Source organism: Alternaria atra, assembly GCF_907166805.1.
Source record: "Alternaria atra isolate CS162 genome assembly, contig: 21, whole genome shotgun sequence".
Classification (NCBI taxonomy): Eukaryota; Fungi; Ascomycota; class Dothideomycetes; order Pleosporales; family Pleosporaceae; genus Alternaria; species Alternaria atra.
Window position 1 is genome coordinate 5,870,633 of NW_025091319.1, and position 17,729 is coordinate 5,888,361.

Here is a 17,729-nt window from a genome sequence, read left to right on the forward strand (position 1 = left end):
CCACCATCCCATAACCGCAATGCGCTGCGCAGTCACATTGACATCCAATAGCGAAGCTTCACGAAAGCTGAAACGATGTCTGCAGTTGCGCCTTATGCGATTTTATCTTCAACGCTGCAAGCAGTAGCGCAGACGCGGCTATGCCGCTGACTGCGATCCTGTCGTGCCTGAAATCCATGGCGCAGCTGGGCTGAGATCCTACCACAAGCCGGGCTCTATTGCTTATACTTATAGACTTCTCCCCCCAATCGATCCCATATTCCCGTTGATCTACCTAGTTTTCTGTCAGCCTAGAAGCCAAATTTATTCTTTCTATTAGCGCTTCTGCTGTAGAGTGCAACTTGACTACTACCTGCCCGTTCCCTATACCCAGAACACGAAGTCAGCGCCGCGAATACCCTTAGTCCAGCTGACTACTCAACAAAATGTTACCCAGCAAGATGCGACGCCTATCTGGCCTATTTTCTGGCCCGAAAACCTCCTTCCAAGTCCTTTCAGATCTCCACCTAGATCACGAATCGCAGTACCTCACGTTCCACATACCCGTCGCCGCGCCTTTCCTTATCCTCGCCGGAAACATTGGCAAGCTCATAGACTACGAAGAATATCTCTCATTCCTCATTCGGCGGTGTAATCTCCATGAGAAGGTTTTCTTGGTTCTGGGGCCCCTAGAATTCCATGGCATTGATTGGATGGACGGCTTGCAGCTGGCACATAAGATGGAGAAAGACCCAGTGACAAGAGGAAGGCTAGAGGTACTATACGAGACAAGGAGCGACGTGCCGGGCACAAACATTACGTTATTAGGGTGCACAATGTGGAGTAAGATTCCGGAATCGGATACAGCTGCCGTGCTGAGAAAGATGCCCGAGTTCGACGAGAAGGACGGCATACAGCTTTGGGATGTTGCAAAGCACAACTCAGAACACAAAAGAGACATCAAGTGGCTTACAGACGAAGTCAAGAACTCCAACGCATCACCAAGCGGCGCATTGGCACCAGCGGTCTCTAGCGCTGCAAAGGATGAGCGACAACTCGTCGTTGTTACGGCTTTCGCGCCGGATCTACGTGATTGTCTAGATCCTTGGCAGGTTGACGCGCCTTGGGCATCAGCATACGGAACAAATCTGCTCGACGGTCTACACTTTGGCAATGTCAAGCTGTGGATTTCTGGTATGACAGGCCGGACGTGCGAGTTCAAGCGAGGCGACACGACGATTGTAAGCAATCAGCGGGGCCGAGGGGGCGAGCATATAACCGGACTTCTGAATGATGACATGTCAGAGAAGCAGAAGATAGGCTTGTTTGACGTGATGCGAGTGGTCAAGGTATGAAGCATTAGCCGATCGTAGGGACATTGCCCACTTTCGAATCTACCAAGCCACTAACTACGAATTTGTGTACCCATGATCGAGTGCGAGGTGGAATGCGAGGTACGACCTGAAAACGCGTGCCCCGCATATGCTTACCAATCTATCGTTCGCACGCCCTTTGGTACAACAGCTGCCGGCATACGTAAATATTACGTCGGACGTAGTACCTGCGGTGTAGTACTTGCAGCATAGCATTGGCAGCCTAGTATTTGTGTCATTGTACTTGTGGCGTGGTATATGCGGCGTGGCAACTTAAGGATATCCCTTCCAATAATGTTACGTTGCCATCACATAACTAGCACACCCACCTCTACGAAACCCCGCGACAACATCAAGCTCAGTTCCAATTATTATACACGCGATGTCTTCCTCAAGTGACACCGTAACTCTGACAGCATCATGTCTCTGTGGTGCCCACAACTACAGCACTACCTTTCCTGCATCCGCTCTTCCTCTACCAGGGCATACGTGCCACTGTACAACCTGTCGACACCTCTGTGGCTCACTACACACCTCTCTTACAGCTTGGCCTGAGCCCCGCGCTAATGTCGACATTAGCGGTCTCAAGGTATTCAACTGCTGGGAGCGCTTCGACCTGTTGTTTTGCCCTACTTGTTCGAGCCCAATGTTTTGTGCTTTCAAAGATCCGGCAAGGAACTTGGGAGTGGTCACTGGTACACTAGGTAACGTGGATGTCGGAGATCGCGAGTTGATCAAGTTCGGCGGAATGGGTTATGTACTCGATACTGAGGACGGAGGCGCCAGCCCATGGATCTGTGCTCTCAATGGTGATGGCGTGGATTTGAAGAGCTATGAAGAGATGCCGCCTGGGCGTGGTCAAGAAGCGAAGGAGATGCTTGCAAACTGGCCTCAACGCTCAACCCTTCCAGAACTCAAGACGAAGGAGGAAGACAGCGTACCCATACGCTGTAAATGCGGTGGAGTAGACCTGCTCTTGCGCCGCGGCGATTACGAGCACGTGAGCGAAGAAGATCTTCCCTCCAATGTGGAACCTGTCAGCAGGAAGCTCAAAGCCAGCTTCTGCGCTTGCAACAGCTGCCGGTTGCAAAGCGGAAGCGATGTCTTCTACTGGACGTTTGCAGAGACGAAATACCTATCTTTTGGGAAGAGCGATGGCAAAGCTTTCCCCACGGACGTGTTCGATCTTAAAGATCTTATCGATGCCAAAGACCCCGTTGTTGGTACGATGAAGTACTACACCTCCTCACCTGACGTCCATCGATTCTTTTGCGATACCTGCTCGGCGGTCATCTTCTATACCACAGGCGATCGGCGACAGATCGTCGATATTGCTATCGGTGTCCTGGAGTCTAAGAATGGAGCTAGAGTTGAGAATATGCTGTCGTGGCCTTTTGGAAAGACTATGAGTTTCCAGGAAGATGGTGATGGTGGATGGAGAGAGAGTTTGTACGAAAGGCTGAGAAGTAAGGCGGAGGAGTGGCGGGTTGCGAGAGGATACCCGAAGAACTGGACGAGTGAGGAGCAGTATGAGAACATCAAATGAACTGGATAGTATCACAAGACGGGTAGGCCCGTCTGCATCCGAGATTGAGCTCGGTTTGGCCATCGAAAGAGCACTTGAGATTCATTGACCGCTCAGGCCATTACACTACAAGCTTGACGTTGTTTCAACACCCACTCGTGATACCCTGAAACCCTCCTACTTGTAATCTAGTGTACTAGACATCTCCTTCGCCGCAAAACCCTCGATGATCAGCTTCGCCAATCACATCGGTCTTTCCCCCATTCAAGATCTCAGAGCCACTTCCCACATCCCATCACAGTGGTTTGCAGGGACTTCTGTACCAAAGTTCAATATTATCTTCATATCATCACCCCAAATATTCCTTGCAACATCCAACGAGATTGGGTAGGACATCTTCCACTTCATATCATCGGCAATACCGGCGACGTTTGGCAGTGCATGGTCCACGACGGGGTTGCTGATAGAAGTCCAGATCGCGTCATTGACAGTTTTGTGAGGGAAGTAGGCGTAGCACTAGGTGAGACCGTAAATCAATTTTATCATGGCTGCCGTGTCTGAAATCGATTGCTGGGGTGTAACGAGTGTTTGAGAGAGATGAAGTCGAAAATATGAGAAAATGGATGAAGATTTGTCTCGCTTTGAGGGCTTGAGGATTCGTGTGTGAGTTGAGGGTGCAGACTAGAATTTTGACAATAGTGTAAGTGAAATATGACTGTCCTATCCATGTGTCCAAAGCCTGAAGCTACGGTTCATTTCTTATGTCATTTGCACTTATATGTTTATATCGTAACAGATTTGGCTGTCACGTGCCGTAGTCGCATCCTTCCAGCCGGGGAAGACCTTCATACACTGTCTTGATAATATACAACGAGTTTCGAATTCATACAATAGATCTTAAAGTGGGTGCTTGTAGCCTACATATCGTCCTTGACAGTCATTAGTAGACTCAAAATCGTATCGAGCATCATCTGGAGGTATTGTATCTGGATGAATGTGACATTTTAGTGCAACGCGGCACTCCACGCGCAGTGTAATTGTGATGACTCTACTGTAACATTCTGAGCGAATGAACTATCACGTGCTAACCCTAACCCTAACCTTTTTCTATGATAGTAGACGTTCTTAGCTTTACGCTTTATTATGGTATTACTATAGTTAAAAGTAGAGAGCAGAGGCAAAGTAGTAAGTTAGTAAAAGATGGTTTATAGGAGAGAAGCTGTAAGTTACTAATAGGGTTATAAGTAGGTTTAAAGCACGCGATTACTTACATAGACCTCTTTGCCCCTTGGGGCAGCTTCCTCGTTCCTTACCCCTAGGGGTAGCTTTCGTTCCTTGCCCCTAGGGGCAACTTTTATTCCTTACTACATTATGCCCAATATTTACCCTACGTACATGCACTACCAGTACCGCGTATATCCTGATGTTCAGCTCATTCACTTTGCTATTACCAGTCAAGACGATAAAGTCGCCGAAGAACAAGATAATCGCGACGTGCTCATTTTGATGGAACAGGTCATCACCAAACGGAGCGACGTGGCGCCGTTCTTGGAGTTTGCGAGCAATGTTACTGACCCGAGAGGAGAAGGCGATGATTTTCTCCTGATTCAACTGGGATTGATCCAGAGGACGCTGGCAGGAAACTATGATGGGTATATCAATCTTCCTGGTCTTCGTGACCGGGCTGTGGACATGCGGCACGAAGGCGCAGAGACCATACCGAGGAACCTGATGAAGTTGCTGCATGCAGACCTAGTGACGGCTACTGAAATCGATCGCGCCGTCGAGACCCATCGGTGCTTAAGGTACAGGCGAAGAAAGAGGCGATGGCGAAGGTTCTGGAAGATCTCCCCGTTGATATGGGTGAAAGGAGACATGCGGGCAAGAAGGCCCGGAGAATCATGGTGATGCGGTTTGTAAAGAGGAAATTGGAGGTCCTGGATGCCATAGGAGAGTTTGTTGCAGAAGAATCCACGGACGACGAAACGAGGGTCACTGGGAACAAGGATGCGAGACGAGTGGTGTGGATTTATGAATACCGATCCGCAACTCGCTCCATTGTGACAGTTGAGGAATAGACGGACTAGGAGAAGGGACGCAAGATTGGAATGGCAGGACAGATCACAAGGGACGAGGAAAGAAGAGAGCGGGGCACTGCAATGGCCTTCATTGGAAGCTCTCGCGACCACGGCGTCAAGAGAATATCATAGCATACGTATCCCGAGTCCTAGGCTTAGTCGAGTAATGATTCTACAACCACTCCTTCGGTACTGCTCTTTCTGACCATATTCTCTCGCTTTCCCATGCCAGCCAATCTGATCTCGTTGTCGGTAAGAGTCCCATGCCATTAACCTTCCAGATACCCAAAGCCAACATCAACATGTTGCATGCAATGTAAACAAGCTTGACACCGAGTAGCCGTCCAGACGTGCCGGGTGTCTCATAGGGAGCGAAAGTGCGTTGGAGACCTAGTACAGCGAGAACCGGGGTTTTGAATAGCGTGAAGACCATGAAGACGGAGAAGATTTGCAAGGTGTTGCCTGTCATGTACATGCCTGATATCGTTAGTCGTTTGTTGGTAGGATTTCGCATAACATGACATACCAAAAGCATTCATAGGGAGTTGCTTCGCGGGCGCGATTGCGACTTCCCAGGCCTTCTTCATCTTGAGTGTGTCCATCTCTTCTGATGTTGGGGGCTGCCTCTGGGTCTTTGATGCCTGGGAACGCTCCTTCCTAGACAGAGATGCTGTATAGCCCGGCGGGTCCGAGAGCGATGCGTTCTTCGGTTTGGATGCGGGCGTCGAGTTGAGGTCGAGCACCCACTGTGGGGGCGGCGGAGGTGTGGTCGACATGATGTAGCGTCTTTGATATAGGATTGGGCCGGATATCGAACTCTGGCGTGTTGTTGCTACGGCCAGGGTCCAGGATCTCACGATGTTGGAAGTTCGGTGGTGGTGTTGCGGAGCAGGCGTCTGGAGAGCTCCACATATGTCGGCCTTGGCGGATGCACGTCCCCTCCTCCGTGTTGACCGCCGTCAGGCTTCCCAAAAGTTGCAGTTCACAAACATCTCGAATCGATTCTTTCCCCACGTTTCTCCGACCCTGTTCCACGTTTCTCGGCCATGCGCGACACGATACAAAGCCGATAGACGAGCGAATCAGCCATCGAACCCCGCACGCTTCCTCCAGACGGCAAGGGAGGGGCGCTAAGTCGCAAGGGAGGTTATCTTGATTGTGCTGCGGCAGGCACATGCATTGAGGGAACAGCTCAGCTGGCACACGCGACATAGTTAGCCCAACATGAGCCAGGGCGGCCAAGATGCGAAGCTCTTTGCGAGGGTACGTTGGACTTATCATTCGTACTACCCAGACTCTCCGACTTGTACAATCTACATGGTCCCCTATTCAGCCGGTTCACCCGCTATGAGCGTCTGTTGCCATGATGATGTTCCTTCCATACACCTTTGACAACGCGCGCTTACAATACCTTCGTACTCCACAGGGCAAAGTCGCGGAACTACGTATCGAACTGAACAATGGCAACAAGAAGGACAAGAACTTCTCTGCGAAGAAGACAGCCCTCAAGAAGATTGTCGCCAACATGACCATGAGCAACAATGACATGGTAGCACTATTCATGGACATTGTGGGCTGCATGCACATTCCAAGCTTGGAGATCAAGAAGATGTGCGTAGTGAGGTCTACATGAGGAAGGGCGATGCTGACGTGGACAGGTGCTTCCTGTATCTCGTCAACTATGCCAGGATAAAACCCGACATTGCGCTCAAAGCACTACCCATCATACAGGAAGACATGCACGACAACAACCCCTTAGTACGAGCCCTCGCCCTACGGACCATGTCCTACGTTCACGTCCGAGAGTTCGTCGAAGCGACCGTACCACACCTGAAGAACCTCTTGAAGGACTCAGATCCATACGTCCGAAAGACGGCAGCTTTCTGCGTAGCGAAGCTCTACGATCACGACCGACACCTGGTGGAACAATCCGACCTAATCGACAGGCTGAACGGCATGTTACGAGACGAGAACCCCACAGTAGTGTCAAGTGCATTGGCCGGCCTCATGGATATCTGGGAGCGAAGTGAGAACATCAAGCTCACCATCGACTATGCGAGTGCATCGAAGATTGTCCAGATTCTGCCAGACTGCTCAGAGTGGGGTCAGACGTACATCCTGGAAGCCATGATGAACTACGTCCCACAAGATACCAGCGAAGCTGCGCTGCTTGCTGAGCGCATTTCACCGCGCCTTTCCCATTCGAATTCTGCCGTCGTCCTTACCTGCATTCGCGTTATTCTCTACCTAATGAACTACATCAACGATCCGAAAGTCGTCACTTCGCTGTGCAACAAGCTATCACCACCGCTCGTCACACTTCTCTCCAAAGGACCCGAGATCCAATACCTAGCCCTTCGTAATGCGCTTCTGATTCTGCAACGCCGGCCAGAAGTACTGCGAAACGACATTCGCGTCTTCTTCTGTAAATACAACGACCCTATCTATGTCAAGGTCACAAAGCTTGAACTCATCTTCATGCTGGCGACTGAGAGGAACATCAAGGAAGTGCTGACTGAGCTTTCCGAGTGAGTCCATTCAAGCCTTTCTGGATATAGGTTACTAACATTAACCACAGGTACGCTACTGAAATCGATGTCGACTTTGTGCGCAAGTCCGTACGAGCCATTGGCAAACTCGCCATCAAGATTGCGCCAGCAGCACAACTGTGTATTAGCACTCTTCTTTCGCTCGTTAGCACAAAGGTGTCTTATATTGTACAAGAAGCGACAGTCGTCATTCGTAACATTTTCCGAAAATACCCCAATCAATACGAGTCGATCATCTCTACGTTGTGCGAAAACCTCGACTCGCTCGACGAACCAGAAGCGAAGGCAGCCATGATTTGGGTCATTGGACAATACGCGGACCGAATAGAAGACTCCGACGTTCTTCTCGAAGACTTCCTTGACACATTCCAAGAGGAGACACATGAGGTGCAACTGGCACTGCTCACTGCTACTGTCAAGCTGTTCATTCAAAGACCTACTCGCGGGTCCAGTCTGGTACCGAAGGTACTGAAGTGGGCGACTGAGGAAACAGACAACCCCGATCTACGCGATCGAGGTTACATGTACTGGCGTCTCCTCTCCTCAGCACCTGAGCAAGCGAAGCAGGTCGTCATGGGCGAGAAACCTCCCATCACAGCTGAAGAATCAGAGAAGCTTGACCCCGGTACTCTCGAAGAAATGTGTCTCAACGTCGGCACGCTGGCCACAGTATACCTAAAGCCAGTCAACCAGGTATTCCGCAGTGCTCGCCCGCGTAAGCTACAAGACTCGCCTGCACTGCAAAAGCACGAACTACCAACTGTCAAAGCAGCACAACAAGCTCGCGATCGCTCCGCCGCAGAACGCTCAAGACTTGACACTAGCACTACAAACGGTAATGGTCACCTTTCGCCAACATCCGCAAATGGCATGGCAAATGCTGTCAGCGACGCGGATATGTACTTTGCTAGTGTAGGCAGGCAAAGTACTTTTGGTGGCAGCCCTGTTGCCGATCAAAGCAGTGGTGCGGGAGGTGGATGGGTGGTTAATCAGAATGAGCCGCAGCATATGGTCATGAGTCCTGGGCCGAATGACGGAAACCAGGACCTGCTACTTTGAGATAGTGTTTATATAAACGTCTGTGGATGGTGTAATGATGATATTGAGGTGGATGTCACATAAGAATTTGTCAAGACGCGACGTACACGTTACTCAAAAGGTAGCGTTTCTCTATAACTAACTATGAGTGAGCTATGAGTATCCATGGCCCCTTATCGCCCACATATTACGATGAGGTAACCAATGTGGTATGCATCAAACCACCGTACCATTAAGCCTCGGCTTTAGAAACCATGCTTTTCTTAGTTGCCTGCTCACATCCTCATTCCCTGATCTGCAAGCAAAATAACACCCAAATACATTCGCGATGCTTTTTCGACCACCGCCTAGTCATCGGCCAACAAGGGTGCTCTCTCTCTATCCTCGCTGACGATCTGACCACGAGGGAAGGGATCACGTCCCAGCAAGCCAGGCATGCCTACAGCGAGCGAGAGCAAGAAGAGAAGACCGCCAATGGTGAAAGCGAAGACCCACTGAAGCTGGAAGAGATGCGGGCGAGTAAGGAACTGTCCAACGCCGGTTGCTGCGAGTCACGTTAGTAACTCCATCTTGAGATCAAGACGAGGAACAGAAGGGGAAAGCAACTTACAGAAACACAGCACACTCAACGCAAAGCCCATGGTGTAATCCTTATACGCCACCAAAAAGAACAATCCGTAACCGAGCCACCCCCAAATAAACACATTTGCCACAATCCGCGCGGCAAAATGATTCGAGTGAAGCGCAATAGCTCCAACCCAATACAAGGCGACGAAGTTCCATGCCAGCGGCCCACTCACAGTGCCGATATGAATCGCCCTGGGCGCAGTAGAATGGCGGAAATACGCCAGACTCAGGTTGCCAAAGTTGAGCACGAGCAAGAAGAGAGCGAGCCAGAAATGCGCACGCGTGAAGAGGTGCACGAAGCCGAACAAAAGCAGGTTGTTGGCGATGAAGTGGCTACCGAGGTTTGCGGCGGAAGTGACGTAGTGGGTGTCGCTCATGTAGAGCGAGTAGGCGTAGCCGAATTGCAGAATGAAGATTATCAACACGTAGATGGAGGTGAAGATGCTGGATTGCGCAAAGGGCGTAGAGTAGTTGTGGTGCCAGAACTTGTGCGAGTGCGAGCCGGAGGGGGTGGCGAAGGTGGTGTAGATTGCTGAGACTACGAGTAGGAGCCAGGAGATTGTTGTGGTGATCTTGTAGAGGAGGATGGATTGGTCGGAGTGGGAGTCTCTTTTGGCGAAGGGGTTGAGGTTGCGGCTGCCGCCGTTGGAGTCGTTGGCGGGGGCGGCATCTGCCATCTTGGTGAGGTTTGCCGGGTTGTGTGTAGGTATGAGGTTGGTTGAGGTGACGATGGATGTTGATGTTGGTGATGTTGTTATGGAAAGCGTGGTGGAAGAGAGAAGAGGACCAGGTGGTACGACTTGCACAAACGCAGAGCCAGGCAGAGGGGTCGCTCAATCGGGTACTTGCACCTTTGCACCCACTATATTCGCCTTTGCAAACAGTCCACACTGCGTCCAAGCTTCCTGTCAAAGGTGCACAAGAAGAGAAGAAACTCGATATTGGTCAAACAAAAAAGAACCCCGTCCGTCAGATCAGCCCACTAAGTACTCGCCCCAGTGTACGTTTCAACCTCCTACACCACTCCCCAAGGCAACGAGCTAAACATCGCAATCAAGGCCGGGGCCCAGAAGTACGTCACCCGCGAGCTAAGACCCTTGGACATGCATGATGCGCATGTCGCGCGTTGGTGTAGCTAGGTGCCCCGCACCGAAACCTTGTCCCATGATAGGGAATACGCGCTAATTATTGGTTCCCGCCTCTGCCACACCGATGCTGAGGTACTGCAAGCTGGCTGCAGCTTGCGGGGACTGCAGTCATGCCGGCGCTCAGTACGGGATTGAGACGGGCGCTTAGGCAGGGTTTTTCAATGTGCATATTGACACGGTAGGAGGAGGGGTGTACTGGTACTTTGTGTAGTGTTGGACTTACAGTTCCGCGTGGGTTGGTTCAGCTCTCACGCCTTGAGCGACGTTCAAACTGCCGCCACAAGCAGCTTTGTCATTTCAAACCACGCTCTGAGAAGAGAAAGATGGCATTGCACCCACACATACTCTTCTTCGGGGGTATCTATCTCCTACATGCGCATATCCTAGGTACAACTACAATCGACGATCTATCCCCATAAAAGTCCTACAGAAACAACTCCAATTATTCACGGCTAGTGCGCCGATTCGCTGAAATCGAAGTCAGGGTCCACCGATAAACACCAATCCGGGTAACGTCAGGCGTAATCTGCCTTGTGTAAGCCGGCAATAGCCACTGAAGGATGCAATCGCGGCATTGCATTGCGATATGCATATCAAGAAAAAAAATGAATACAAGACGACATCAGTTGCGCGAGCTGCAACGGCGACTTGTTCTAGCGAGCAGGTGTGTCAGGTACCTCCCAGATGTCCCTCATACTTCCCTCTTTCTTGACCTCTACACCAGTATGCTCAGGCCTAAACGTGTTTGTCGTTTCGTTCCAGTTCGATGCGAACGGTATCGCGCCGTTCGCTGTGAACACAGGTAGATCACCCTTTTTGCTTGGCGGCGACATGATTGGAACACCAGGCATGGTCGTATCCTCAGCATGTGTGTTGGCAACCCACTGTAGAGTTGCAGAGGCCTGTGGGTTTGATGTGTCTGGCGGCATAGTCACAAAATCCGGGTTTCCCCCGAAGCTCTGCGCCGTGTAATTGACGAACTGAGAAATATTGGATGGCGGTGGGGGAGGAGGCGTATCGGCACGAGAAGGTGGTGAAGCGTTCGAGAGTGGCTTGGTTACTGTGACAAAGGATGGCATAGGAAGTTGCTCGCGGATTTGTTCCGGTGTTATAGCCATATCATGCAACTCAGTGGGCGGTTGCACGATTTCGCTAGAGATCCGACGATCTACAGCTGGAGGATCCATCGAAGCTTGTGTATCCTGGAAAGGCTGTGGCGCCGAAGGCTGTGCCAGGACGTTAGAAGATTCCATCGGTACTGGCTGGGGTTGCTCGAGGGGCGCGGCAGCAGCAACTTGCATCTGGGGACTTTCTGGGATAGGCGATGCAGGTTTTGACGATTTTGCTGGCCGACCTGGTCCCCTTTTCGCAGTCGTTGCAGCTTTAGTCGCGGGTTTTGCTGGAGGAGCGCGAGCGGCTGGCGGCTTCCGTGCAGTGGTTTTCTTTGGTGCTTCAGCGGCCTTTTGCTTCTCAATCTTCTCCTTCTCTCGTGCATCGTGCTCCTCCTTTGAGGGCATCTTCAATGTGATCCGCTTCAAGCCTGAAGTAAGTGCGTCGACACTGTCATTCTCCTTCTCTTTGGGCGCACTAGCCTTGACAGAGTAGCTGGAAGATACCCTTGCTACCGCCGGACGTTGAGGAGCACGAGCTGCTGCTGCCGTTGTGGTTGAGCCTCGTGCCTTTTTCATAGCAACGCCGTTAGTGGAAGCTACAGAAGGAGCAACGCTTCTTCGGCTTGCTGCTACACTTGGTGCATGACTAACGCTCCTGTTGTCGCCTATCGATGAGACGCTAGAAGCGATACTCATGCGACGGGAGGAAGAGCGTGCTGGAGCTGGAGCCTCTGAACTGGCTGGTGCAAAGTCGGCGATTGTCTGCCGCCTACTTGCCCGTGACTCTACACGAGACGCCTTTCCGTCGTCAGATCCAGGCTCAGCGTAAGATGGGGCGGCTTTTCGACCACGCAATTGTCGTCCTGACTTGTCTGCATGGGCCGCTGTCGGAGCAGGTGCAGCCTGCTTCTCTTTCTTGACCTTCACTTCTGCTAAATCCTCTGGTCTGAAACTGCGTGTTTGACGATCAGAAGGTATTAGCAAACCACTCAGAGCATGAGCGGCGGTAGCCCAGTCAACCTCTGGCGGTGGTGGGGTCGGCGCTCTCGATGGACTCGAAGCGTACTTGGCAGAAAGGCTACGGTTAATCTTCGTTGGGTCGACGACTTTGGCGACGTAGGACTGAGTGGGTGAAGAGAAATGTGCCAGGCGGTCAGCGCGTGTCACCTTTGAGGCAGTCACGGGTGGGGGCGGAACGAGGCCCTCCAACTCCGACAGTCGGTTTGCATGCCACCATACAGGATCATAACTGACAGGCGTGAGCTCTGCCTCTACTGACTGCATAATAGCGTCCTCATCCTGTATGCTGAGTCCACTAAGTCTGTTGCGCATTGACAAGGCGAGGCCCGTTGATGGTTCCGCATCCTTCCAGACCTGGCCGTCCACAAGACCGCTCAAATGACTGAACACACCACTAGTAAGTGCTCGATCGCTATAGCCGCCTTCTAACACCGAGATAACACGACCCTCTACAGATGTACCCTCTTCTTCAGCCAAGCGGACTACATCGCGGGTGAATCGAGCGTAGAATTCGGTAGGTACGTTGACGCTATGGCGCTGCATACCAGCAGTCTCCCACTCACTCGCATCAAAACCAGCGGACAGGAAGATGGCAGCCTTGGGTGCGGGGTGGTTCGGTGAAGCCCGTAGGCGGTTGGTGTGATGTTTGAGATACTGCCGCGTCTTTTCAAGCAGTACCAAGTACTTCTCCTCGTATATTGCCCAAAACTGCTCTGGTGTCTTCCATGATTGCAGATGCACGTTCCAGATAGATTGGCCGTGCGCGTTGTCGATGCACAAACTAGCCGCTTGGACCTTGTCGTCATCGCCGTCCTCGCATGGGTATGAGTTGATGTCGTGTAAGCTGAAGTAGCCGATCGAGGTCTTCTTCCAATTGGGTGTGTTCTTGGACATGTTCTGAACTTTCTTGTTGCGCGCCCAGGTGATAGCTTGGGAGCCATCTCCGTGGTGCAGATCGAAGTCAATGATTGCCGCATGTGTGAGCCCATATGTCATTATGGCGTGTTCGATACCGACATGAACATTATTCAACCAGCAGAAACCAGAAGGAAAATCGTCGGAGCAGTGATGACCGGGTGGGCGTATACACACGAAAGCTCGAGAGGGACCGCCACCAAAACTTGTCCCTTGAAAGACAGCATCCACAGCATCCAAAACACCTCCGAGAGCGCCTTGGAGAGCATTCAGGGATTCGGAACAGAGGTACAAGTCTCCAGCATGTAGTTGTTGCTTTGGCGCTTGTCCTGGAATCACAGGGGCATCCCTGGCCAGCTCTTTCCCTGTTGTTGCCAGCTTCCGCTCTGCGTTGTCGCACAGTGACTTCAATTCGCCCATCCATTTTGTTCCATGTACGTTCGTAACGACCTGTGATGTAATGTCGACTGCGCGCGAAGTCTTGCGAATCTTGAATGGTATACGCTCGGGCGGATTATGGTGAGGATGTGGTGGGTGGTTGCCCTCGGCGTGACGCTCGCCTAGTCGTACGTAGGCTGCCGAAATACCCAAAACGCTCGCCAATATCCTCTCTGGTCGCTCCATGATCAAGCTGAGGTGGCTTTTGGGTGTCTTGGGTCGTGAAAAGCGATGGCCATAGCATTGGTCGTGTACGATGACGATGGTGCCCGCATTGACTGCGCCTGCCACACCCTCGTGTCGCGCCATCTCTTTCTTGAAGTACTCCTCCGCGACATCACATGCACGTAGTGGTGGCTTCTCTTCGATATATGTGGGGCCTAGTGGGCTCTTGGGCATGGGTGCCTGCATGTTTGGGTTGAATGATGACCGGCGTGACGCTGGTGTTCCCGATCGAGGAGGGTCGCCACGGAGTGAAGAGGTAGAGGATTTCCGCCCCAAGGCGGGTGTTGTAGAGCGGAAACTGGCTACACTCGGGCTGCGCTGGATGGCATTGGCTTTGAAGTTGGGCGTAGAGGGCGTGCGGCGGATTTCAGCGGAACTTCGAGGCGAATTCAGTGCGGGAGACTGCGGTAGTGGGGTATTGGAAGCCGTATGCAGGGAAAGACGTTTGAGGGGGTGTGAAAGGGAGTTCGCGTCGTTATTTGTTTGTCGCGCCCCTCGTGGAGTGCCGGGCCTCGCGGCGGGGCTTGACCGCGGTGAATTTTGCATCTTGGCAGTATATGCCCGCGATGCAGGACGTGGCCCGTCGTGTCTTCGTGCTGTCGCTCTTATCGGATGGGTTGGAAGTGAAAGAAGAAAGGCGCGCTATGACGGAGCCATGTCCTCAGGTCGACGCGACGAAACAGGGTCCCGCCCCTAAGCGAGCCCCTAGCTCAACGGTTCATACAACACCGCCATAGCATATGACACGAGGTTTCTACCTGATGAATGATTTCGGAGAATCTGCTCTACACTACCATATCCCATGGCTTGTGTATCACGCTGAGCTCTGCTTCAAGATCCATTCTAGACCCTCCTTCAAATCCATCGATGCCTTCTTCGCAGCACTATGCATGGGAAAGAAGTCTGGCGCACCATGCGGCAACCCAGCATACACATCAAGCTTCGTTGGTATACCCATGTCCCGAAGAAGGTTCTCGTATACAAGTGCTTCGTCACGAAGCGGATCAGTTCTGCTCCCTGTTAGTGCACTCCCACACGTATTCACAGCTCTACTCACCCCATAACCTGTAGATACGTAGCCGGTTGACCCTCATGAGTCTTCCAGATCAACGGACTCATCAATGGTGACTTGGGGTCTGGTTTGTACTTGTCAAAGAACCATATCATGCTTCGGCGGCCCAGTCCTAGGCTGTCTTTGTGGTCCTCCCAGCTTGACAAGTGAGGTTTGTACTCTTCCGGCATGGCCTCGTGATGGCATACCGCAGCAGACATTAGGACGACACCAGTGACGTTGGGAGTAAACTTGTCTTCGACAACCTGATGGGCTGCTACATTTGCTAGGTTGCCTCCAGCCGAAGTTCCCGCTAAGATGAAGCCTTTGGATGGATTGGCGCTCAACGACTTCGCGTTCTCGCCACACTAAAGATACTCAGACTAGTCCATCTGCGAACTTTCATGCAAGAGGTATGTACTTACCCATTTGACAGCATCGATAGCGTCATGCGCCGCGGTAGGAAAGACATGCTCAGGTGCAAGCCTATACCCTACGCTCACAACCGTGAAACCCAGTTCCTTCACCAACGCTTCTGCCATAACCTCACCATACTCTGGCATTCCAATAGTCCATCCACCGCCGTGAAAGTACACATACAGTGGTCCTGGCTCTTTTCCCTCCGGGTGAAACACGATGGAACGTATCGAAGCACCATCGCGTGTAGGAATCTGGATCTCGGATTTGTGGTAACCGGTCCAATCAGGAAAAGCCACAATACCGGCTGCGATCAATTGCCCGATTTGTTCATTGAAAGACTGGCGCAATTCAGTGGCTGATGAGTAGTCTTCGAAAGACTTGAATGGTGGTAGATGAGGTAGCAGCTGCCTTTGTTAGCAATTTGGGGTGACGGTTGTACTACAACAACATACAGCTTCCAGCTCCGCGTCCTTCTCACTGTACTTTTTCCATGTGGACGAGTCAATCGCCATGTTGCCTGTTCTCTTCAGGGTTTCGCACTTGAGGATGAGGGAGGAAACCTAACAGAAGTGTGGATTGTCATGACCTACCGAAAAGACCAGCGCGAAAGAACGCCAGGCAACAGTGTGCTAAAGGCACTTGCTCTTCCTCCGAAGAGAAGCGCAGACTGTCGTGAGTTTTGTACACAACATACGCCCTGCCTACCGAGGTGCGATAGGTACGCCCGGTCTGACAGCCAAGAAGACAACATCTTACACCTTCCCCGCACTCTCGCTTACTCGATCCAATCAGCACTTGCATCAGTAACCTTAGAATATCCAAAGAAACCAAGTCGAACAATTCTAATATTCGGGATTCCACTCAGGTTATACAGGTTGAGTTACACATATTTTACACACATTCGACGAAACACAGAACGTATAATATCGTGGTAGCAGTCATGGCTGTACTGTGCGGGAGGCACAAGAAGAAATCGTTTCCCATCAATTGTTCATTACGCAACCGGCCAAACCGTACTTCACGTCAATCTCGTGTTTACGTTGCCTCGCCTGTAAGCTGTGGCTCGCCTGTGCCCATAGAGAATGGGAAACCTATGTGCATCATAGGTCCTGTTGGAGGAGATGCAGCAGTATCAGTAATCGCTCAATTATCCTTGCCGACCGCCGGCCAACTTGAGTGAGAGTTTGGTGCCGATGAGACTGGACTGGCATTTTGCGCTGGAGTGGTATCTGTTTCGTCGGAATCACTCTCGGGTTTTGTGTCGCCGTCGTCGTCCATGTCTTGGTCTCCTTGGTTCTCGCCAGTTGCCTCGAAGTCATGGATCTACCATGACACGCTTGTGGCCTAAGGACTATGCGGTAGCACTGCACTTGTGATCAGCGACAATGTTATGGATAATGTCTACCGATACAATATGGCGCTGCGAGGTAATTCTGCAACTGAAAGGTATGTCTACAAGAGTGACTATGAAACTCCGATACTGCGGGTGGCCGACTAAACCTTATGGGGGATCTATATCTAAGTACAGAATTAAAGCATCCGCTTTGGAGGGCGCGACGCAGCCCAAATGAGGTATGGTTGCAGATCCAGTTCTACTCACTCCAGATACTCCAGTCGTTACAACTACTATGGTGCAGCACCCGATGGTCTCCTGGCTACAGCTTCATCAGCTTCGAATTTCCACCTAAGCAAGCCATAGCAGTGGCTCGAAGGTCCCGTCCTGTTTCGCAGCTCGCCACTACTGGAAGTTACGTCCGATGCACTAGACTGGCCATTCCGTATACAATTCAACACATGGCCGAAATGGCTGAAATGCTACAAGATAGATACCTTCGACTCTTATGCTGGTATAGTCGCCGATTACAGTACCCTTATTGTGCCATTATCAGCCTCTAGCCCTAATACGACCTTTGAGGATTATTACTCTAAGCTTTATTGCGATAGGATCACTTGCTCAAAAGGTATTCGGATCATCCAACTTCAATATCACTGCGGCACTGTTGGAAAACAGTGTGGATATCTCCGTTATTCCAGGTCTAGCAGACCTCTCCAAGCGGACTAGCTCAGGCGGATGCTCGATCGCAGTAAGTCCCATTCCACTACCGTGGTGTGTATCTTGCTAGGGTTGATACTAACTATCACATCAGTGCAGTTCCCTCAAACGCATCTTTGGCGATGCGAAGGTCGACAGCCGAGAAGAGACAGCATACAGCTCCGTCATCGACTACTTT

The 17,729-nt window shown here is 51.4% G+C and overlaps 7 protein-coding genes across 7 annotated transcripts; 3 read left to right on the forward strand and 4 right to left on the reverse strand.

Moving 5' to 3' along the window:
- Positions 1-425: 425 nt before the first annotated feature.
- Positions 426-2,898, forward strand: ALTATR162_LOCUS2380 (uncharacterized protein; the record flags this gene model as incomplete). Its single annotated transcript, XM_043309984.1, has 2 exons — positions 426-1,173; positions 1,898-2,898. 2 exons carry the CDS (start codon positions 426-428, stop codon positions 2,896-2,898), a joined length of 1,749 nt encoding a protein of 582 aa, XP_043165919.1.
- Positions 2,899-4,248: 1,350 nt separating this feature from the next.
- On the forward strand, positions 4,249-4,955 carry ALTATR162_LOCUS2381 (uncharacterized protein; the record flags this gene model as incomplete). The annotated part of the gene is made up of 2 exons (XM_043309985.1): positions 4,249-4,632; positions 4,689-4,955. 2 exons carry the CDS (start codon positions 4,249-4,251, stop codon positions 4,953-4,955), a joined length of 651 nt encoding a protein of 216 aa, XP_043165920.1.
- Positions 4,956-5,127: 172 nt separating this feature from the next.
- ALTATR162_LOCUS2382 (uncharacterized protein) lies at positions 5,128-5,731 on the reverse strand (the record flags this gene model as incomplete). The annotated part of the gene is made up of 2 exons (XM_043309986.1): positions 5,128-5,432; positions 5,482-5,731. 2 exons carry the CDS (start codon positions 5,729-5,731, stop codon positions 5,128-5,130), a joined length of 555 nt encoding a protein of 184 aa, XP_043165921.1.
- A 590-nt stretch (positions 5,732-6,321) lies between these two features.
- On the forward strand, positions 6,322-8,563 carry ALTATR162_LOCUS2383 (uncharacterized protein; the record flags this gene model as incomplete). The annotated part of the gene is made up of 3 exons (XM_043309987.1): positions 6,322-6,566; positions 6,614-7,483; positions 7,534-8,563. 3 exons carry the CDS (start codon positions 6,322-6,324, stop codon positions 8,561-8,563), a joined length of 2,145 nt encoding a protein of 714 aa, XP_043165922.1.
- Positions 8,564-8,889: 326 nt separating this feature from the next.
- ALTATR162_LOCUS2384 (uncharacterized protein) lies at positions 8,890-9,846 on the reverse strand (the record flags this gene model as incomplete). Its single annotated transcript, XM_043309988.1, has 2 exons — positions 8,890-9,086; positions 9,153-9,846. 2 exons carry the CDS (start codon positions 9,844-9,846, stop codon positions 8,890-8,892), a joined length of 891 nt encoding a protein of 296 aa, XP_043165923.1.
- A 1,124-nt stretch (positions 9,847-10,970) lies between these two features.
- ALTATR162_LOCUS2385 (uncharacterized protein) lies at positions 10,971-14,213 on the reverse strand (the record flags this gene model as incomplete). Its single annotated transcript, XM_043309989.1, has 1 exon — positions 10,971-14,213. The coding sequence occupies one exon, from the start codon at positions 14,211-14,213 to the stop codon at positions 10,971-10,973; it is 3,243 nt and encodes a 1,080-aa protein (XP_043165924.1).
- A 628-nt stretch (positions 14,214-14,841) lies between these two features.
- Positions 14,842-16,776, reverse strand: ALTATR162_LOCUS2386 (uncharacterized protein; the record flags this gene model as incomplete). Its single annotated transcript, XM_043309990.1, has 6 exons — positions 14,842-15,037; positions 15,085-15,446; positions 15,504-15,902; positions 15,951-16,037; positions 16,089-16,127; positions 16,699-16,776. The coding sequence occupies 6 exons, from the start codon at positions 16,774-16,776 to the stop codon at positions 14,842-14,844; spliced, it is 1,161 nt and encodes a 386-aa protein (XP_043165925.1).
- Positions 16,777-17,729: the final 953 nt, after the last annotated feature.